This window comes from Poecilia mexicana, unplaced genomic scaffold (genome assembly GCF_051168715.1).
Source record: "Poecilia mexicana isolate PSO_F unplaced genomic scaffold, ASM5116871v1 scaffold_12, whole genome shotgun sequence".
Classification (NCBI taxonomy): Eukaryota; Metazoa; Chordata; class Actinopteri; order Cyprinodontiformes; family Poeciliidae; genus Poecilia; species Poecilia mexicana.
Genome location: NW_028263381.1, coordinates 23,519,140 through 23,542,502, shown reverse-complemented (window position 1 = coordinate 23,542,502; position 23,363 = coordinate 23,519,140). Strand labels below are relative to the sequence as shown.

Below are 23,363 nucleotides of genomic sequence, written 5' to 3'. Positions count from 1 at the left end.
CAACAACAAAGAACAGAGAAAACAGAAAAAGTCAAAAGCTAAGCAACTAAAATCTACAAACTAACAGTAAAATAGCTACAAAACAAAAAACACAACAGTCAAAAGCTACAACAGAATATTTAAAAACTACAACACAACAAAAAGTACAAAACAGAAGCATTAAGTAACACAAAAGGAAAAGTCACAACAGTCAAAACGTTTTGCTAAAATGGAAGCTATGCTAGCAGGTTTATTTCAGCACAACTTCCTCTGTTGCTTCTCCATTTATTTGGCCCTTCTGGACCACCGTAGTTCATAATCCATAACTATCCAGCGCATCTGAATTAAAAACAGTTCTGTAAAGAAAACTGGACCAGAATAATGACTTTAGACAGAAAGTAAAGACTTTCTACCAGAGACGTTTGAAGTCGGTTGTTTGCTGGTCCGCGGTGGGTCGGGCTGGTCCGGACGGTTCTGTTCCCTAAACCAGGCCAGAACCATAGACTGAAGTGTGTGTGTGGCTGGCAGCAGCAGCTCCTCTCAGTTCCTGTGCGGTTGGTGTTGCAGGGTGCGGCGCCTGTGTCACTACGTGGTCAACCTGCGCTACTTTGAGATGTGCATCCTGATTGTCATCACCATGAGCAGCATCACGCTGGCCGCCGAGGACCCGGTGGAGGCCAACGCCGACCGCAACATCGTGAGTCAGAGATAAACATCTGGGGCGACGAGTATTTGCATGAAAATGTGCGCGGTCATGCGAGCGAATGCAGAAATATCTCCACTCCAGCTGATTCATTCGGACTCCACTGTCAGGGAAGGAAAAGCAAAACTAAGATGCTTTGCTAAAGTGTAGTAGGTGCAGCCGTGTGGCCTGGACTCACCGAGCCGCTGAAACAAAGATGGAGTGGCACACATCCAGTTCAGTCAACCCTTGATTCCCTCGTGTGACACGCGAGCCGCGTTGGGAACAGATGCATGCAGACAAGTGGCCTGAGCTCCTCCTGTCTGTCACATGTTGAGGAAGAGTCAAGCACAGCTAATTAGCATCTCAGTCAGGGCCACAGAGGCAAACCGAGGTGGAGGTGTGTGTTCGTGTTTGGTGTGTTTGAGAAGAAGAGTGCAGAGCAAACAGAGAGCTGGCAGGATGGAGGGGAACCTTCTGAAATGTTTACTGTGTTTTCAGGCTCTGAAGTACCTGGACTATGTCTTTACTGGAGTCTTCACGTTTGAGATGGTGATAAAGGTGAGAAGAAGTAATAACTGTTAATAAACACGTTAAGCAGCGTCACATCCACAAACCTGTTTATTTGAATGGGGTTTTATTTGATTATCGTAGAACGAACCCAAACATTTTTACCCTAAAAACCTTAAATAAAATCCAGATAAAAAAAATAAATTAAAATGGTGTTAAGGCTGGACGCTATGGATGAAAAACATATCACATGTAAGTGTTTCATATCAGTCGATATCGATCATTATTGATATTTTTTTTGTTTTAAATATCAGACATTTTAAATTTTATCCAGTTTTCTCTTCACAGCGTTATTTTTTATTTTTAAGCAGTTTTGAGGCGCAGTGGGGAAACTTGAAACTGTTGCTGTTGCAGTTACTCACATGGTTGTTGCTAGGCAACCCAGCAGGTCGTTGCTAGGCAACCAAAGAGCGAGAGAGTCAGTTGATTCCACCAACCTAGCCTAGCTGGTCATGAGAAGTTAAGCTTATATTTTAGTTAAATATTCTCAATATAATATATTTGATCATGTTTTTATAAAATATTAGTAAAAATAATTTATTTAACTCTTATTTCTGATGCTCATTTTCTGATTGGCTGTTTAGGAAACAAGAAACTGAAAAGTTTCTGACAAGAAAAAGACCAAAGAACTGCTGCAAAAACAAAATAAGAACAGAAATAAACTAAACATTTTATGTGATTAATACCAAATATTACATATATATATATATATATATATATCTTCCTCTAATCAAGATTGGATTGTGATGAAAAATGTGTATTATCTGGTAATAATGTCATAATATCTGATAAAAATGAATTTCCACAGCAGACAGTATGAAGCAGCATTTATAATAAATGAATGTAATAATTATTGAATGGTGAATAAAAACCTTCATGTTTTTTACTTACTGTGTAGATATGTGGGTTTGCTAACGGGGTCAAAGGTTAATGCTCTCTGGGGAGCCCCGGTCCTATCAGACGGATCATCTATACGATTAATTATTGATTTATTGTTCAGCCCTGAATGGAGTTTTGACCCAACAGCAGGTTAAAGTGTTTTTACCTTTCTGTTGTTTTCTCTCATTTTTACTCTATTATTATTTTTTTTACCTAATGCCCTTGCTTGTCGTTGTTTCCTCTTGGTGTTTGACCTCTGACCCCAGATGATCGACCTGGGCCTGCTCCTCCACCCCGGCTCGTACTTCCGTGACCTTTGGAACATCCTGGACTTCATCGTGGTCAGCGGCGCCCTGGTGGCCTTCGCCTGCTCGTAAGTCGTTTCATCACTTCCTGTTTGATGCTTTGAATTCTCTGAAACGGTTTTAGCTGCTCTGTTAGGGTAACCCTAACCCCTCACCTGGAGGCTGTTGGTCAGATTTGTCTTTTCTGCTCTGCATCCAGATGAAGGTCAGAGGGACTTTAAGGCTCTTTTAAAGCTTCGTTTGCCAGATAATTGCAGCTTTGCAGTCAATCCCCAACACAATGTCGGATAATTGCTTCACAGTTTTGCACAGACATTTTGCAGAAGTAAAAGGTCCATTTGTCTGGACATTTATTGGGAGACCATGAAAAGGAAAAGTAATTAATCATAAAATTGCCTTTTTTTCTGTCTTAAACTGGAAAATCTGAACTTTGATTGAAGATAATATATTCAGTCGGGAAATTCACTGATGGAACCGTTTTAAAATACTTATAATCTATAAATCACTGAATAAATTAGAAATAAAACGCATTAAAATCTGCTGTTGTTCCAGACTGTTGAATTTCCTTTAACTGGAGAATTGATTAAAATCTGATATTACAGAATTTAATGTTTATTTCTTTATGATGTAAATTCATTTGAACTGCAATACAAATAAACTGAAGTGCTTTTCTCTTGTTGGTGTGTAAAGGGTTAACGGCAGATTTCACTGTAAAAACACAAAATCTTACCAAGTATTTTTGTCTGGTTTCTAGAGAAAATATCTTACTACACTTTCAGATTATTTTCTTTATTACATCAGAAAATGTTTTAAGTGAAATAATCTGTCAGTGGAACCTTTTCTCTTTCATTGGGGATTTTAAACAAGCAGAAAATGAACTTATAAGTTAGTTTTGTCTCATATGAAGGGTAATAAGACACTTAAATTAGAAACTACACTAAAAACACTTGGTAAGATTTTGTCATTTCTTTTGCTTAAAATCTTTTATTTTCTGAGCGTTTCCCCTCCTGAATGCATGAACTCAGGTTAAACTTTGATTTTTTCCAGTTTATATCAGCTCTCTGTAAAACTAAACCTTAAAGTTTTTTGTCTTGTTCACTCGCAGTGAAGCACATCGTTGTGTACGAACAACTAAAAGCTTAATTTCTGAGATATTACGAGGCGTATCAGTAAATTTCTGCTCTGTGACGTTTCCCCTGGTTTTTCTGTCTTATTGCTGCTGCTCTGTTGCTGCTCTGCCACTTTGTCCTCTTCTGTCTTCGTCTCCTGCTCGCCTCGCTCTCAGGAGCCTCATGGGGTAACACGGCCTGCTCTTTGTCTCCGTCTGTCCCCTCCCTTCACGTCCATCAGCCCCGTGTCGCTCCAGTTTACAGCCTTAGAATAAACATCTATTTAAACTGATAATAAACATCTATTTAAACTGATAATAAACATCTATTTAAACTGATAATAAACATCTATTTAAACTGATAATAAACATCTATTTAAACTGATAATAAACATCTATTTAAACTGATAATAAACATCTATTTAAACTGATAATAAACATCTATTTAAACTGATAATAAACATCTATTTAAACTGATAATAAACATCTATTTAAACTGATAATAAACATCTATTTAAACTGATAATAAACATCTATTTAAACTGATAATAAACATCTATTTAAACTGATAATAAACATCTATTTAAACTGATAATAAACATCTATTTAAACTGATAATAAACATCTATTTAAACTGATAATAAACATCTATTTAAACTGATAATAAACATCTATTTAAACTGATAATAAACATCTATTTAAACTGATAATAAACATCTATTTAAACTGATAATAAACATCTATTTAAACTGATAATAAACATCTATTTAAACTGATAATAAACATCTATTTAAACTGATAATAAACATCTATTTAAACTGATAATAAACATCTATTTAAACTGATAATAAACATCTATTTAAACTGATAATAAACATCTATTTAAACTGATAATAAACATCTATTTAAACTGATAATGAACAGAGTGAATGCTGTTCGACCCAAACTCACATTTTTACCAGATTTTCATTGTTTTCTAGTTTTTCACAGATTAGTGAGATTATTTTCTGTTTTTCCTCTCGTCTCCTGCTCAGTTTGGTTCATCATTTTGTCTCTCCTACATCAGTCACATGGAGCCGTCAGATTGACTGCGTTCACATTGCAAGGGTTAAATGTTCCCTTCAGTCCTGACAGCAGAGACGTCAGCAGGTCCATCAGCTCATCACCTTTTATCCGTCAGTATTTAAACTCTGAGAAATGGAGAGTTTCCCCCAAATATTCCTCAGAAAAATACTGGAAAAAATGAAAACATTTTCTTTAGATCAGTGTTGAACTCTGTGAATAATAAACTTAAAAATCCTGAAGAATGTTTTATTTGTTTTCCCTCTTTTCTGATGGTTTTTTCACCTGGAAAACACTTAATGAAAATAATTTATTTACATTTGATTAAAAATGATCACCCTAATCATTAACAGTCATTACTGTGACTGGGTTCTCATGGATGAACCCAAACTCAACATGTTTTCATGTAAATATTTTTCTATTCAAATCAGCCAGGTTTGTGTTTTATTGTTGTTTTTAGCTGTTATCCTCCAACATGGAGGGTGAATCTGATTGGAGGTTTCTGCTTCCTTAGAGAGTCACACCGTCTGCATGAAGCTGGAAAAGGCTCTAAAAAGAAATGAGAGACGATAAAAGTAATGAAAATGAAGATTTAATGCCCTTGCAATGTGAAATGATCATCATCATCATCATCATCAGTGTCTTTTATTCGACCTTGGCTTATAAATGTGATTTACTCTCACTGCAGTTCTTCAATTTAGAGTTTATTAAACCTGTCTGTTGCTTTTTCTGTAATTCTTTTGAGTTGAATTTCAACAAGCGCTCTTCTTTAGCGTCTTTTCAGTCTGTAGGGTTAAATAAAGTCTTCATGTCTGTTTAATCTGAGCTTTAAGTGTTTGCTGAGCTCTTTCTATGCTGGTGATTTCTCTGTGCTGTCTGCCTGCTTATCGTTTCTTTTCCTCATCAGATCACAACAAAGTGTGGCCAGGTGGGAACTGCCCCTATTTTCACCCAATCCCATTTTGAAAGCATATTTCCTGGAAAACATTCCCAACATTCCCATTCCCAACCTGCTAACAATCCTGAAGGTTCCTGTATTGAGACCAAACCTCAACCTGCAAAACATCTCAACCTTACCAAGAACCTTTGCTCTAATTTCTGCTGTAAATGTCTTGGTACACTTGAAATATGCCATAGATTTTCACCAAGATGTATAGTTTGTTTTAAATCAGTAATTTATAAATATTTATTAAAGATTACTAGTTCTACTGGCAGATTATTCCACTTATAACAAGACAGTTTTGCCATTTATTAATCTCAGATTTCTGACTTTTTTCCTCATGATTTTGACTTAATCTGAGTTAAGTAAAAATTAATTCTGACTTAATTAACTCAGTTCCTGCTTTTATTGCATAATTTTCATTTTAATCTGATAATTTAATTTAAGGCCAGGTTGGTGCAATCAACTGACTCACTCGCTCTTTGGTTGCCTAGCAACGACCTGCTGAGTAACTGACAGCAGCAGTTTCAAGTTTCCCCACTGCGCTTCATAACTGCTTAAAAATAAAAAATAACAAAACTTCTGATACTTAAAACAAAAAACTTATCAATAATTATTGATATCGACCAGTATGGAACGATTGTCGTCCAGTGATAGTTTTAATTCAAGTGTGCTGAGTATCTCCAGGAGAAACTAAACAGAAGTCCTTGGTAATATTCTGTGTTTTTGCTCGTTTTTATCCTCCTGAGCCAATATTGACAAACTAAAGTTATGGAGACAATATTGGGAACGCCATGAAATAGATTTCAGAAGCTGAATCTGCTGTGAACAGTGTTCCTTTAAATCAGTCTGATCCATCAGCGCTGGTCTTTATCCAGCTCTAAACTCCTAAAATCACAGTTAAAGAAGATTTATCAGGTCAACTGAAGGAGATTAAAGCCTTTTACCCCTTTAACAGAGCCAGCCTCTTATTCTACTTAAACAGGCCATAGACAGTCTTATATTTTACTAGAAATATACAAATTCATGACTATTTTTTAGAAATAAAGTTTTAAAAAGCAGTTTTTGTTTCAAATTGCTTCAGATTTTGATTTCAGTTTGTATTTAACCAAAAAAATACAACAGCATAGTAGAAAACGTTCTTCTGATCCTCTGAAATGCTCTAAATCTGCAGTTCTCCATTCATTTTGATGGCATTTTTTGGTTTGGCTGCTTTTTCACTCAATGTCTATCGACTATTGTTATTCTTTATATTGTAAAATAAAATGTTGAGCTCTTAAAAATGAGAGAAAGTGGAGAAGGAGCCTGAAAACCTGCAGCATCTTCAGCCTGTGAAATCTATTCGACTGTCCGACCATTTAAACACGGGAACAGAAACTACAGAGACGGCATGATGCATGACAGCTGCATGACGTTTCACTGTGAAACTCCCAAAGTCACAATGTTTGGAGTTTAGCACTTTTTACCAAAAAACAAACTCAGGTTTAATGTTGTTTTATATGGAAATGACTAAAACTTGTTTTCCTCTTTTTTAATGGTAGTCATGGTAAAAAGGATGAAAATCTAAATATACTGAATTTTTGTTGGTTTTCTGGTGAGCAGATGCTAACACGTTAGCGCTCCTTAGGGCTGGATTCAGTCAAGCATATAAAATAAAGGCAGCATCTGCTCTGATACTCCTTATATTTAGAGATGTACATTTTTATTGCATGTTTGTCTTTGCAAACACTGATAAACATTCAGTGTTTGATAGTTGCTCAGTGTCTATTTCCCTTTTCTATGGAAGTCTGTTTCCTGTGTTTCTATGCTGCATTTTGGTTACTACATATTTATAATACAAACAATTTGATCTCCATTAATTAAGTGGAAAAAACTCCCACAGTGTTTGACTCGTGTTCCAGATTGTTCCGAATAATTACTTCATGTCCTCGGCCCTCTGCTATGGAAGAAGATTAGTGCCACAATAAACAGAATTTTTTTTTCTCAGTTTTTACTGAAATCTCAGAATTCTTATTTTTTTATCTGAATTCTGACTTTAATCTCATGATTTTGACAATAATCTCAGAATTATTTTTGACAGAAATCCGACTTTAATCATACAATTGAGATGTTAACTGCAAACTTTTGACCTTTTCAGATATAAATTTCAGAATTCTAACTTTTTTCTTCAGAATTTTGACTTTCTTTCTGTGAATTTTGAGGGTTTTTTTTTTCTCATATTCCAATTTTAATTGCAAGATTTTTTACTTTTCCTCATAAGTCAAATTATGAGGAAAGACTTTATTAGCAAAAGTCTAACATAAATGTGAGAATTCTGACGTTAATGTCAGATTTCTGACATTTTTAATTAGAATTATGACTATTCTTTCATAATTCCGATTTCAGTCTCAGAATTCTGACTTTTACTCCCAGAAATTTATCTTTTTTCCTCATAATTTCAACTTTTTAATGTTTTGAACTTTGAAGTTAGTCTCAAAATTGTGACTTTTTTTTCTGAACCTATGCTTCTTCTTTTCTCCTGAATTCTGGCTCGCTTTAATTTTACAAATCCATCTTAAAATCTGAGAAAAAACTTTGTTTGTTTTGTCATTGACCATAACCTTTTCCATAATCTTGTGGTAAAATCAATGTAAGTAATAGAAAAGAAGGATGAAGCATAACAGAGGAGCAAAGAATAGACACAATTGTAACTCCGTACAGTTAGATAATCCACCGAACTGCATGTTCTCCACTAACCGAATGCTAACAGCTCTGATCAGTTTACCTGCTGAACTGGAGAAAGTTTAAACTAGAGTGGATCGCAGCGTTTCTCCCAGACTAACGGCGTTTTCACTCCTCACAGAGGAACGAAGGGGAAAGACATCAACACCATCAAATCCCTGCGTGTGCTGCGCGTTCTGCGACCTCTGAAGACCATCAAGCGGCTGCCGAAGCTGAAGGTACAGCGACGCAGCCTGAAAAAGTCCAACTTTCACATAAAAACTCTGAGCATTTGGTTCTGGACAGATTCACATGGAGACCTGAGGCGAGTTAAAGCTCCGCGGTTCTGTAGGAAGACGATCAAATAACCCATTAAAACCATTAGTTTCATTTTTATACAACAAAAATAATTTTAAGGATTTCTAAAAAATAAAGCTGTTACTGAGTTTCATCCAAGTAAAACAGCCATTCACTGCAAAAACAAAAACATTTTTGGTTTGGTTTTTAGAACCGATATTTTACTACACTTTAAATAAGGTGAAACTAAAATAAGTAATTTTTCAGCAAAATATAAGATCTTGTTTAATTCAATAATTCCTTAATATTGATAAGAAATTACTAATTTGTTTTCTCATAATTTGGACTTTAATACCAAAAGTTAATCTTAGAATTTTGGCTTCTTTTTTTTCAGAATTTCAATATTTTTTCTGAATTCTCATTTTAATCTTGCAATTTCAAATTTTATTCACATTTCTAATATTAATGGCTAAAGTCTAACAAAAATTTTAAAATTCTGACTTTCTTCCTTCCAAATTTGGATGGTTTTTTTCCCTCTCAGAAATTCATATTTTATATTCTTTTTAAAAGAACATTTTGTTACTACTGGCAGAAACAACGAAGAAGACAACAGGAAGTAGAGGATAATTTTGTTTTTTCAGTGTAGTATCACTAAAATGTCTTAAGACTTTATCTGTAATGTTTAATTGAAAATTTCTCTCCAAATATTTTATGAATTAAGTATTTCTCAACCAATCAGGTTAAAGTTTGGCCAACGTCAATCAACAGCAGCAGCACAGAAAGACGATTTTTAACAAGACAAGCCTTTATTTTCTCCAGATGGATAAATGACAGTCTCCCTTTGCTGATCGTCCCAAAGCAAAGCCTCTCAGAGGAGTGATAGAAGTGAAGGAGTGAGACAGATGGGTGTTGGCAGCCAGCCGGCCGTCTCCATCTCTCTGCGGAGGCTTGGACGGAGCGCTGCTGGTGGAGGAGAGGAAGAATATGCTCCTGATGAACATCACTCATGCAGCAGCAGGTTCATTGGTTGGATTGCATGTCAGGACAGATCAACAAAACTCTTCATCCTGAATGCAGACATGATGGTGGAGCAGACAGACAGAAATCTGAAAGAGGAAAACACAGGAACACAAACCTTCCTGTTCCCAGTGTGAACTCTAGTGATAGTTAGCCAGCTATCTAGCTAGCTAGCTTTTTATCTGTCCATCCATCCAACCAACCAACCAACTACCTACCTACTTAGCTATCTAGTCATATAGTTAATATAAGTTAGCTAGTTATCTAGCTAATCTAAATTAACTAGCTAGTTAATCCCTGTTGGCTATCTAGTTAGCTAATTTATCTTTGCTATCTTGTATCGTATGATTGTTGGGATTGTCTCTGAATAACTATCATCTAAAAAGTATATTTTATTATATACTGATTGGGTTGAGAGATAACACATTCGTTTGTGTACAAAATAAGGTAAGTATATTATAGTAATACTTATTCGAGTTAATAAATCTCATTTGTTGCTGAAGGGCAAATTAAAGCCACAGTGAAGCAACATAAACACAATCACTGAAAACCGAACAATTAAAAAAAACATATTAAAACTGAAAGAGATTCTGTCTTTAAATAGGAAATGATGTAAGACTACAACATCTTGGTATTTTTATATCTCAATAAAACATGAAAGTTTCTCGCTATAACTAGATGTTCCTGAATCTCTGTTAGCTCTGTTAGCTAAACTCTTGTGTAGCATCCTGCTAGCGTTGTGCTGCTGCTCGCTCATTCCTGACTGCCTGTTTTTGTCTGTGTCGTTTTCAGGCTGTGTTCGACTGTGTTGTGAACTCTCTGAAGAACGTCCTGAACATCCTCATCGTCTACATCCTCTTCATGTTCATCTTTGCTGTTATTGCTGTTCAGCTCTTCAAAGGCAAATTCTTCTACTGCACCGACGAGTCCAAAGGTCTGGAGAAAGACTGCAGGTACAGTTAGCAGAACACATCCCCCCACAGCTACCTGTTGATTTACTTGTGTTATTTAGTTTCTGTTATCCGCTCTCCTTCCTTGCAGAGGTCAGTTTCTGGAGTACGATCCTAAGGAAGTGACGGCTCAGCCCAGAGAGTGGAAGAAGTACGAGTTTCACTACGATAATGTTCTCTGGGCTTTCCTGACGCTGTTCACCGTCTCCACCGGAGAGGGCTGGCCACTGTAAGTCATTAAAACATGTTACTAAAGAGGACCTACTAATCAAAAATTCACATTTTACATGTTTTTGTTCCTTCATTTGGGTCTCCAAAGCTTCTAAGAACAACCCAAGTGTTTAAAAAAAAAAACTTCCCAGACTTTTTGGCATTAAGTTAATGTATTTTGGTGTCTGTTAAACGGGTCGTTTCAAAAACCTCCGGAATGTAACCTCACAAATCAGCAGGCACTCCCTGTTACCTAGCAACCCCAGCAGAGTTCCGTTCATTGCCTAGCAACCCCAGCAGAGTTCCATTCATTGCCTAGCAACCCCAGCAGAGTTCCGCTCATTGCCTAGCAACCCCAGCAGAGTTCCGCTCATTGCCTAGCAACCCCAGCAGAGTTCCGCTCATTGCCTAGCAACCCCAGTGGAATTCCAGGACGTTTGGTCAGATGGGTTTACCAAAAAATATGAAGTACTTATACTCCTTTAATGTATTTTAATGGGATTTTATGTGATAGACCAACACAAAATAATGACATCTATCTAATCTAGTAAATAATTAAAGGAACTTTGGTCAGATGAGATCTAAATTAAAGTTTAACCTACAAACAAAATGCAACGTGAAGCAGAAAACTGACAGATACATGACAAAAATGTCTGTTTCTCCATCTTCTTATCTGCTGTTCCTGTTATAAGAGCTTCACAAGCAGCAGGTAATTATACAGCAGCTTATGGGAAACGAGCAGATCATGATAAAAACAGAAAAGATTCCTGTAGAAGCTGCTAAATACTCGCAGGAGGAGGATTGGAGCCCACGCCGCCTCTCTGCAGACACCTGTAATCTGAGAATAATGAGTCAGATCATTTCGTTTTACACACTAAAGTCCTGCAGAAACCTCTGATCCAAGCGGCTTTACGTTGAATCATTCAAGTATTTTGGTTTAGTTTCTGGTGCAAATGTCTTAGTTTGCTTTAAATAAGACAAAACTAACTTAAACTTTTCAACAAGAAATAGGAGCTTGTTTAACATCAATAATCCCTTAATATTGATGGAAAGTTCTAGTTCCAAAGCAGGTTATTTCAATTATAGTAAGATATTTTTCCCATGTGGTAAGTGAAATAATTTGCCAGAGGAACTAGCAGTTTTTCATCAATATTAAGAAATGATTTACTTAAAACAAGCTCCTGTTTCTTGTTGAAAAGTTAATTGTTAGTCTTCTTCTGATTTCAAGTGTACCAACATATTTGCATTAGAAACTAGACAAAAATACTTGGTAAGATTTTGTGTTTTGTGTGAAGATTTGTTTCCACCTTTGTTGGCTGTTTTATTTACAGCAGTTGCGTTTCCATACACTTTAAAATTACACAAATTGAAATCACAAAAATAAATATGATTAATGAAATCACTCCAATTTAGAAAAAACTCATGTTTATGCAGTGTTTTTTTTTCAGCTGCATCAGAATTATTTTTTTCACAAAACTGCACGGGGAACACTTTTTCTCATTACTGAGTCACATGATCAATAACAGGATGTTACTACTGGCAGAAATGACAAAGAAGACAACAGGAAGTAGCTGGAGGATGATGGTGCTGCTTATTTTTAATGAGTTATCACATGAACAAACTTATTCACATGTGATTTGTATTTAATTTCTTATTTAATGGAAACACCACAACTGGAAAATATTTTTTCAACATTAGTGGAATATCAACAACATTTTGCATCCATTTGTATTAAAAATACAGCTAATGTCTGTTCTTTAAGTTGTATTCCTGGAGCACATGGATGACTCGTGGAAATAAAAATATAACAAAACCTCTGAAAACAACGTCCAAATGAAAACTTGGAAAGAGTTTCAGAGAGCCAGAAAAACCACTTTAGAAGATAAGAAAATAATTTGCTCTGATCTATTTCTACAAATACGCTCTTTGGTGGGCGGTTATATATTTAGTGACAAAGGCAGATGATTATCTCAGTGCTGCGTTTCCAGCATTTCATTTTCATCATCTCACCAGATTAAAGTTATTGGGGTATATCGGGCAGAGCTGAGTAAAAGCTGAAGGAAGCAGAGCAGAGGAAGCGTTTTAATCTCTACAAATGCGTCGTAACAAAGCGTTTTATCTCTGAGTGTTTGATAATCTCCAGAGTTTCTCTTTCCAGGGTCCTGAAGCACTCTGTGGACGCCACGTACGAAGACCAGGGCCCCAGCCCGGGCTTCCGCATGGAGACGTCCATCTTCTACGTGGTCTACTTTGTGGTGTTTCCGTTCTTCTTCGTCAACATTTTTGTAGCTCTGATCATCATCACCTTCCAGGAGCAGGGAGACAAAGCGATGTCAGAGTGCAGCCTGGAGAAGAACGAGGTGAAGCTCCTGGCTTTATCTGCCAAAACTACAGTTTATTTCTACAAAATGGCTGACAGAAGACGCCGTTAAAATGAGAACAGGAATTCTTTCTATTTACATTCTTCACTTATGCTAAGAGTAGAGCTAGTATTTCGGTTAGCAGTGTAGAATTTTAGCTAACTTTTTTAGCTTCCTCCAGATTAATTTCTCTGAAGTGATAATTTACTTGGTTGTTTTATAAACTTTCAGCTTAATAAAGTTCAACATCTATGTTTTTTTTATTGCCTCCTTACATTCTCCACGTGTGATGTGGTGGCACAAGTTACACTTGTTCTGTACCCAGAATGCAATGCTGCTGCTACAGTAAAATGAGCAATTAGCAAAATCAGCAACGGATTTAGCAATACTAACAGCTACATTATAATATCTGAAGTGACACTCTACAGCTAGGTGTGCAATAACATGTTTGACCCTGTTGAAGTTAATACTATATACATGAAAGTAGCGCTTTATCGTTAGCAGAACAAATGTCGATGACTGATGCTTTAGTGCTAGCAAAGCTAGCTAACTTTTTAGTTAGCAGTGCCCGTCACTGACGTTGACTTTAAAAATCTCCAAACGTTTTTTTCCACCAGAGAATATTTCCACACAGTCAGTTGTTGCTTGTCTTCCCCACAGAGGGCCTGTATCGACTTCGCCATCAACGCCAGGCCGCTAACACGATACATGCCGGATAACAAGCAGTCCTTCCAGTACAAGATGTGGAAGTTCGTGGTGTCGCCACCTTTCGAGTACGCCATCATGACTTTAATCGCCCTCAACACCGTCGTCCTGATGATGAAGGTCAGATCTCACTCTTGGAAACGTATTTTTTTTAAACCTCAGGCTTGTATCTAATATGTTAAGGAGGAAGTTTGTCTAAAAACAACTTGTTATTCCCGTGCTTCTGTATTGCCTTGATCAGGCGGTAGAACAACTCCGTTCACTAAATGAAACCTGGAGATGTTGGTATTATTAATGCAGTGCGCCTCAGCAAACGGGAAAAAATAACGCAGAAAAAAACCCAAAACAATAAAACCACTTTTTTTTACTCTCCATGTCGGCTATGCTACAAGCAGACTCGTTGCCGTAGCAACTGACAACAACGCCACTTTATGTTTCAGGATTCAACACCAAAAACAATTACAAACATTTCCCACACAAAGAACAGAACATTCAGTCTGTCACAGACTTTTATTCTGTGATTATTAATAAGTGATCACAGTTGTGGATTAGCTTCCACTGCTATTAGCTAAGCTAACACTGCGGTGGTTGGTTAGCTAATTTAAACCGCTGCTCTACTGATGATGTGTCAGAGTTGGTGTTTAGGTCAACACACCAAATTCCACAGCACATCTACATGTTATGGTTGTCATAGTCAAGCTAGCATAACTTACATACTTGCCTCTCCCTTGCTATTTTTTCTTAATTAAAACTTTTTCCTGACTTTGTTATCTAGTCATCGTAGTGTTGACAATTAGTAGCAAAGCACTGTGTCCCTTTTTCTTTTACATTTCAAATGTACATTTAAGATTTAGCGCGTTATGTTAACAGCTACAACCAGCTAGCCACTGCCAGCTAGCAGCTTTTTGTCCTCTAGCAGGAAGATGGGGGTGTGACATCATGCTGCTCCAGCCGACCCAACACAACAGAACCATTTAGTATAATGGTAGAGCTTCATGTCGTAATCATCACACGCAGCCCACACAGATATTTTAGAGGGTTAAAGTGTAACTGAGGCATTTTCACCAAACATAAAGCTTGTAATGTGAGTAATCGAATGGCTGCCAGCTGCATTTCCTCCTTCAGGTTCAGATTGTTATACAGTCTGCTGTAATATTCAGATCCTGTTTCCTCTTTTTGTCCTCAGTTCTACGACGCTCCAATGGTGTACGAGTCTATGCTGAAATACCTCAACATCGTCTTCACTGGTCTCTTCACACTAGAGTGCATCCTCAAGATTATTGCTTTCAATCCACTGGTGAGCTGTTGAAGATAATCTTCTGCGCTCTAAACTCTCGCTCTCTGTTCCGGGGTTTTTATGTTGAGAAGTAATGTGGTGCTGAGACTGAATGACGGCGTATTATGGTCACTGTAGGGGAAAAAAATATTAATCCCAGACATTTTCTAGAGTTTGAACATTTTTGGGGTTCCAGTTGAACACACCATAAGGAGCTAACTGTTAGCTCAACTATGACTAACTTGTTAACTATGTTGTGATTATTGGTTAGCCTATTCTGATTATGGTCAGCTGTTAGCTTTTAGCTTGACTACAAGTAACTGTTTTAGGGCTGTAACGACTCCTAGAATGATTCCACAACCGTGATTATTAAAATTCCTTGAGGCGGTTGCTGTGGGGACAAACACAACCCACATAAGGAGGCCTTAGTCCTCGACGTGGCTGATGCAGGTTCGATTCCCGGCCTAGTGATCGTTGCTGCATGTCCTCCCTCTCTCTCAATACCCTACCTTCCTTTCAAATAAAGGCCACTAGAGCCTTAAAGCAATTCTTTAAGACAAAATATCTGCCTCAAACCTTTGTTAAATTGTGTTTTATTAATTAACACGCCGTGTTCGGCCGGGTGATTATTTGTGTTTCGCAACGCTCTCACTTGTGCCTATGAGTTGTAGCAGCATAGCATCCTATTTTCATGTTCAGACTGGGGGAATTTAATCGATTGATGTCTAGCTTTAGTTTTTATTGTTTGACTTGCTCTAGACTCAACTCTGGGTAATAATTAGCTTTAGCCTTCTGTAGCTTTTAGCTTGACTTTGTTAAACGTCCAGCTTTGTACTGCCTCTGTTTTTAAGATGGTGCAATAAAAGGTTTCTTTACATGTGCAATGATCAATACTGTTAAAATGTCAATATCCAATGCAACCCAGACTGCATAAGATGCTGAAATTGTTTTTCATTTTCAGTTCAGGAATGAACTTTGAGGAAGGAGCATAAATCTTCTCTTGACATGAAGCCGCCTGGTCTGCAGTGACGCGTTTCACCTGCAGCTCAGTTCCATTTACAAGGCCCATTTATTAAATAGCTTTTCTCACACACCATTTACCTCCACCTGTTTAGCTGCTAAGCTCACATCTGCCTTTTTTAAACGCTTTGCTGCTGTAGCGGCTCAAAGAAAACAGCTGTGGGTTCCTGGCAGAAACCCGGCCTCAGGCTCCCGAAGACGGACCCGTCTGACGGTGTTCAGGGTCCAGACAGAACCTCATGATTTATGTTCTGTCAGTATGTGGTCAGTTTGTGTAAATGTTTATTTCTTGAAACAATCAGATTAATCTGATTATTCAAATAATCGTCACTTAATTTAATAACTGATTAATCGTTATCTGGAGTATACAGACCAGTTTCTGTTGCAGTTTTGAGTCTAATAAGTTTATCTTCATGCTTAAATAGTCAAAATTACACACAGAGGCTCAAATGCACACATACATCCCCACTAATATGTAATTAAATGTTCCTATGGCATTGTACCTCAATCAGATTGTTTTGTAGCTATCAGCAAGTTTCTGGTATCAATCTGCAGAATATTTGACCACCAGGCTTTAGAAAATCTGTAATGTTTACTTAAGTTGGTTGGACAAAATCCAGATTTCAGCCAAAGTCCACAAATATTCAATTATATTCATGGCTGAAACGATTAATCATGATTAATCGATTATTGAAATAATCGTCAACTAATTTAGTAATTGATGAATTGTTAAATATATTATACAGACTTCTAAAAAGAGGTAATTTGGTCAATAAAACTAAATATTCAGAGCAGTAATTAACCCAAAATTGTACAAAAATACAGTTTCCATTTAAATCAAAAATACCTTTGTATTTAAAACTCCTAGTTGCATATTTTAATCTCACCCGGTTCAGATTTACTTAATTAATACCTCAGTATAGCATTCTAGGCAATAAAATGTTTTTTTTTTTAGAATTAGATTGTTTATTTGCATCTTTTAATATATTTCTAACAGTGTATAAAAATTCTTGGTTAATCGATTAATCGTCAGAATAATCAATTAATCAATTAGTAGAAGACTTGTTACTTGTTTGTTCTTTGTGTTTTTGATCCTCACAGCATCTAATTTGTGTTTTCCAGAGAATTGATAATGATATGAATGTCTGTATTTTTGTGCCACTTTGTTTCAGAACTACCTGAAGGAACCCTGGAACGTGTTTGACTTTGTGACGGTGATTGGGAGCATCACAGACATTTTGTTCACAGAGATAAATGTAAGACCTGCAGCCACTTTGTGCAGCGTCGCATATCCTCTGCATCCAACAGACGACTAACAAACTTTGGTGTAAAGTCACATTAAATCAATGTAGTAATGTAAAAAAAAGATCAAATTAGCCTTTTTGTGGTGGTTTTATTATTTTGCTCAACACAATAAATTTGATTTCCTGTTTAACAGGATTACCTACAACTTTGCAGAGATTTAATAAAAATGGGCTTTCCATTGTTTGTCCACCCTCAGAGCAGCAGTAGAGGCCATGCTTTGTCTTATTCTCGTCGTCTCAGTCCTTAAATCAGTTTGATTGAGAAACATGCAAATCTTCATAATTAGAACATGGCTCCAATGAAAAAATGCACAAATATTACAAATATAATCAGATGTATCTGATTTGGAGGACTGAGACGGTGCCGATGTGGTTTCCCGTGAGTCAACAGCCGCTGTGTTTCTTCCTCTTGAGGACATCAGTCTTCTTTTCTGTCTCCTTTCTGGCTTCTTCTCTCTTATTTCTGTTTGGCTGTTTCCATCATCTGCTGTGTCTGCTGGTGCCTCACTCTGTCACATCTGACACCTCTAGACGGTAAGTGGCTTTTCTTGTCGCCTGCTGGTTCTTCTTCTTTTTTTGTTTCAGTTTCGCCGGCAGTGTGTGCGCCGTTCAGTCTCAGTTTAAAGCGTCGGCTGTTTCTCTGACATGACGTGATATGAGAGAAAAGATAAACCGAGAGCTTCAGCTGGAACCAGTCTGTCTGGAGCACTTACAGACCGAATGTCGAACAAGAAAATAGAAAATGTACACTGAGTCCATCTTTAGAAGGGTAAAATTTAAGGATTCTGGCTGAAAACAGGGCTGAATTTAGAAGATAGAGGGCCCCGGGACTGGAGACGGAGTTGGTGCCCTTTTCCCCCCAAAAAACGAAAAAACATCTTTTAATCATGCAAATTACAGAACATTAACAGGTAGGCCTGAACATCTACAGGTATGAATTATTGGATGGTTTAAAACAGGTTTTCTCACAGTGTAGGCGCCCTCTAGTGGTCCAAAGCTTGTAAACAACAGTTTATTTGTCGTGACATGAGCTCACAGTGCTAGCTTGCTAAAAGATTGTGTTTTAAAATATTTACAACCAAGTGGCTTAAGACCGGGTCACTCAGAAGAAAAACTGAAGAAAGAAAACATCAGGAATACTTTTATACTCAGAGGAATTCATGTCTCTCATTTGTTGAATGTTTTAGTTTCTCAGGCTGAGCTGCTGAACTTTTGCTGCTAGAAGACTGTTAGGATTCATAGCACGATCTGGGTCTGTGATATTACAGTGATGAAACGGTGAGCAGCGCTGACTGTCTGCATCTTAACACCTAAAATGAAATTATTATTTACTCAGGTTTTGTTTTTTTGGGCTGCCAAAGCAACTCAAGTGTCTTTTGTCATGGTTGTAAATTACCAACACCCCCGAAATGTCATGAAATTTAAGATTTTGTCTGGGAATCTTTTTGACATCACCTGGATGAGCTGCCAATTCACTTTGGAGTGATTTTGGTACATTTTGAGAAGGTTCTCCACTGTTAATTGAACCAAGTGACGCCTGCAGAGCTTTAGATGTTCTGGTATCTGTTATTACCTCCTGGATGGGTCGCTGATTCACTTTTGGAGTAATTTTGGTGGACGGCCGTCCCTGTGTAGGTTCTCCACTGTTTATTGAGTCTATTAAGCTCTGCAGAGCTTCAGATGATGTTCTGGAAACTTTTCTGACCTCCTGGATGAGTTGTTAATGCACTTTTGGAGTAATTTTGGTAGATCGGTGAAGGTTCCTGTTTGAGGCCGTCTTCATTTATCTCCTCACAGATATTTTCCTTTCTTCCAGAACAAGATGATAAACCTGAGTTTCCTGCGGCTGTTCAGAGCCGCTCGCCTCATCAAGCTGCTGCGTCAGGGCTACACCATCCGCATCCTGCTGTGGACCTTCGTTCAGTCCTTCAAGGTCAGTAAAAACACACAGTTGCATCTGTGGGCGACTGTAATGTGCTAATGAGCAAATAGGGAATAATTGTTTGTTTAAGAGAAAAGATAAAAGCACTTTTCTCTGGAAATGCAGCTAATTAGCCACTCTAATGGAGTGTGCTTCACTCTTGAACAAACGCAGGAAATAGATGCTGCTTCCTTCCAGCTGAATGTCGCCTCGGCGGACAGCCGTTGGGATTTCCACACAGCGCCGATTCGCTCGCTAAATCCCCCTGGGAGAAGCAGAGTTATATGTGCAGCAGCTCAGGGACTTTATAGGAGGTTTAATGTCAGAGCTGAGAGCTTTTAAGCCCGGCAACAACAGACAGACAGTAGCTGCAGAGTCTTAAAAGGTGGCGATTTAATTACAACAACTGTTCGCCGCCTCCTCCTCCTCGCAGCGAGTTAAATAGCCGGTCAGAGGAATCAGCCTGCTGGTCGAGTTCATCGTCTCCAGATCCTACATAAGAGCAGAAACTCTGACAAAGGAGGGCTGGAGAGATTAGAAAGAAAGGAGAGGAAATAGAAACTTTTATTTGTTTGACGTCTGTTTGGAAGATGAAGGTATTTCAGATGTTTCTCTGCTTGTTTTCAGGCTCTGCCGTACGTCTGCCTGCTGATCGCCATGTTGTTCTTCATCTACGCCATCATTGGCATGCAGGTCAGCAAAAACCAGGAAATGATGCATTTTCTGTTGCTTTCACAGAACTGAGATGAGACTGATTTATCTAAAGTGCTTCTGTGTGGTCAATGCACCAGATTTATTTCTTTCTAAATTAGTGCATTTCCATTGAGCAAATCTGTTCTGGAAGTGTCATGTTGCTCAGTTCTATGGTGAATAAAAACCCAGCTTTACCCTGAAGCCTGGTTTGTGTTTTCTGTCCTCAGGTGTTCGGGAACATCGAGTTGAACGAAGAAACCTCCATAAATCACCACAACAACTTCCAGACCTTCTTCCAGGCCCTGACCCTGCTGTTCAGGTAACCTCAGAGATTCAGCGCCGACGCTTTGATCTGCGGCGTCCATTTTGACTGCTGGCTCGCTGTGTGTGTCATCAGGAGTGCAACAGGCGAGGCGTGGCATGAGATCATGCTGGCCTGCCTCAGTAACCGGCCGTGTGATAAACTCTCAGGAAATTCTGGGAAGGAGTGCGGCAGCGATTTCGCCTACTTCTACTTCGTGTCCTTCATCTTCCTCTGCTCCTTCCTGGTCAGTGACTCAGGAAATCAGATGATTTTCTAAGCTCTTCTCAGAGTTTACATAGTATTGCACCCAGTATTTTTGGTTTAGTTTGTAGTTTAAATATATTAGTACATTTGAAATAAGACAAAACTGACTTAAAAGTAACTTTTCAGCAAGTAATATGAGATTTTTTTAAGTCTTCAGTTTTGACTAAAAAAGCTCCAGTTCCACTGGATCATTTTTTTTTTCAAATGTAACAAGATATTTTTCTTGTTTTAAATGGAAGAATCTGATTGATATCAATAAATAATATGACTGATAGAATATTAAATATATTCAATATTGACTGAACTCCAATCCAGAACCGCACAGCATTCTGGGAGTCGCAGGCAGAGGAAAGACTTCAACTAGCTAAGCTAGGTTGGTGGAATCAACTGACCGACTCGCTCTTTGGTTGCCTAGCAACGGCCTGCTGAGTAAGAAGTTCCACAAACTTTGGTTGCCTAGCAACGGCCTGCTGAGTAAGAAGTTCCACAAACTTTGGTTGCCTAGCAACGACCTGCTGAGTAAGAAGTTCCCCAAATTTTGGTTGCCTAGCAACAACCTGCTAAATAACTGACAAAGTATCAAGTTTCCCCGCTGGGCCTAAAAAACGGCTTAAAAATCAAAAATAATGTATGGAAACCCAAGGAGTGGATTGGTGGAAAAAAAATCTTATTTTCAAAAACAAAACTTCAATTAATTGATCAAATAAATGAATCTCCCAGCCTTACATGTATAGAAAGACTATATAGCTACCTGGTCCAAGCAGGTCAAATGTTCATTTCCTTCATTTTGTCTTTTTTTTTCTCCACCCAGATGTTGAATCTGTTCGTTGCCGTCATCATGGACAACTTTGAGTATCTAACTCGAGACGCCTCCATCCTCGGGCCGCACCACCTGGACGAGTTCATCCGCGTGTGGGCAGAGTACGACCCCGCCGCCTGGTAGGTTCCTCCCGCTGCGCTACGACGCGGCGCCGTTCCACAGGACGTCTGCCGCTGAAGGAAACAGGAAAACCTTCAGCTGAAATCTCATCCCCGCTCCGCTCCGCGTCATGCTGCTAATCCGGCAGGCTCTGCTTCCCCACCGTCTGCTGCTGAGACTTCCTGTCACTCCTGCAGGTTTATGTCAGGCCCGTCCGTTTCCAGGCGCCTCGCTCTGACTGGAGCGGAAATGCTAATTCTGAGCACCGGGAAGGCTAATCTGTCTCAGATTATTCTCACTTCATTACGTTCTAACGAAGCTTCCTTTCTTTGATCAGGACGCCGTTAGAGGTGAGAGAGGTAAAATAAGGATTTGCCGTCACCTGACAGACATTATGGGGGAGGAATTATAATTTATTCCTCTGAATATGAATGAGCCTGCTGCACTGCAAAAACACAAAACCTGACCAAGTGTTTTTGATCTGGTTTCTAGATCAAATATCTTAGTACACTTAAAATAAGACTAAAAGAACTTTTCAGGAAAATAATGGAGCTGGTCTTAAGCAAATAAATCCTTAATGTGGATGAAAAACTTCTCGTTCCACCAGCAGATTATGTCACTTATAGCTAGAACATTTTCATCAGTATGAAAATGGAGAATGTTTTACGTAAAACAAGCTCCTGTATTGTTCTGAAAAGTTATTTCTAAGTTAGTTTGTCTTAGAAATGAAACAATAAAAAATACTCGGTAAGATTTTGTGTTTTTTGCAGTGTTAAGAGTGAAATTATGTCTGTTTTCAGAAATTATAAAAAAAAAAAACTGAGGTTTTTTACACATTTACTGTAGATTTATATGAGAAGTTTTTTTTAACTGTTTTTAATTTTGAACCTGTCTGAGGTAAGTTTTTATTACACTATTTACACTATTTGTTTTGAAAAAGTCTTTCAAAACAAAGACTTTTTGTGTTTAAAGTGCGGTTGTGAGTAGTAGCTATAAGCAGTAAGTATCTTACCCACAACACATAGAACTCATATTGAATTCAGTGCTGAGGTAGGAGGTGATCATTAGAAAAAATAAAGCTAAAAAACTCTGAGAAGGTTTAGCATATTCCACTTTAAGATGTTTTTACTTTTTAGATCTATATTTGTGATTTTCTTCCATTTGAAAAAAGTCCCCAACTTCCTAAAAATGGTGGGAATCACCATAGCAACCATCCAGAAAGAACTTGCTGTTTTCTTGCTGGTTGTGGAGGAGGCTCTACTTATGCTTTTCAAAGATGTATGGTGGTGTAATGGTCCATCTGTTGGCAGCCATTTTCAGATGGGAGTGTTAAACGTTGAGTTTGTGGGGCGTTTATTTGGATATAAAGTGACAAGATACCTTAAAACCGTGGAAGCACATTGCCGTCATGGAGGAAAATTTTTTTTTTTGAGTGCTATCACGTTATAACTTGATACTAATCTTGTTTAAACGTAAAAGTTATCTTGCTAGCTAAAATCTCAATGTCTAAAAATGCTTTTGTGCAAAGGATGTAATGAAAATGTTTTGTATAGGCCATAGACCTATCCTAACCGGTTCAAAGAAAGCATAATTAAATAATTCTCCAAACTCAAATGAATGAAATTAAATCTTATGCAAAATGTCAGAGAAAAAATAAGACGAAAACAACAAAAACAAAACGTTCATGTCCAATTTGAAAAGTAGTAGGAAGTTGACAGTTTATTAAATCCTTCCTTCACTTGTCTCATCCAAATATGTCCCACGTCACACACATCTAATTTTTACTCACTCTGAAGATACTGACTACTCATAGCTACCTCACACAGCCCCAGAGAAACCAAGCTGCTGCTGTGAGTTCTCCTGTTTTCTAACCTCTTGATCGTGTTTCATCTTTTTCA

At 37.8% G+C, this 23,363-nt stretch overlaps 1 protein-coding gene across 1 annotated transcript in view; it reads left to right on the top strand.

Annotated features, from left to right (window-relative positions):
- LOC106920571 (voltage-dependent N-type calcium channel subunit alpha-1B-like) overlaps positions 1-23,363 on the top strand; it is an 85,758-nt gene that overhangs the window by 43,179 nt on the left and 19,216 nt on the right. Inside the window, exons 20-35 of the mRNA XM_088011375.1 lie at positions 547-676; positions 1,163-1,222; positions 2,377-2,483; positions 3,701-3,712; positions 8,368-8,464; positions 10,332-10,492; positions 10,581-10,718; positions 12,858-13,059; positions 13,720-13,884; positions 14,951-15,061; positions 17,233-17,316; positions 19,181-19,297; positions 19,913-19,978; positions 20,206-20,297; positions 20,376-20,526; positions 21,358-21,485. Coding sequence (XP_087867501.1) covers positions 547-676; positions 1,163-1,222; positions 2,377-2,483; positions 3,701-3,712; positions 8,368-8,464; positions 10,332-10,492; positions 10,581-10,718; positions 12,858-13,059; positions 13,720-13,884; positions 14,951-15,061; positions 17,233-17,316; positions 19,181-19,297; positions 19,913-19,978; positions 20,206-20,297; positions 20,376-20,526; positions 21,358-21,485 — 1,821 coding nt within the window. The remainder of the gene's footprint in view (positions 1-546; positions 677-1,162; positions 1,223-2,376; positions 2,484-3,700; positions 3,713-8,367; positions 8,465-10,331; positions 10,493-10,580; positions 10,719-12,857; positions 13,060-13,719; positions 13,885-14,950; positions 15,062-17,232; positions 17,317-19,180; positions 19,298-19,912; positions 19,979-20,205; positions 20,298-20,375; positions 20,527-21,357; positions 21,486-23,363) is intronic.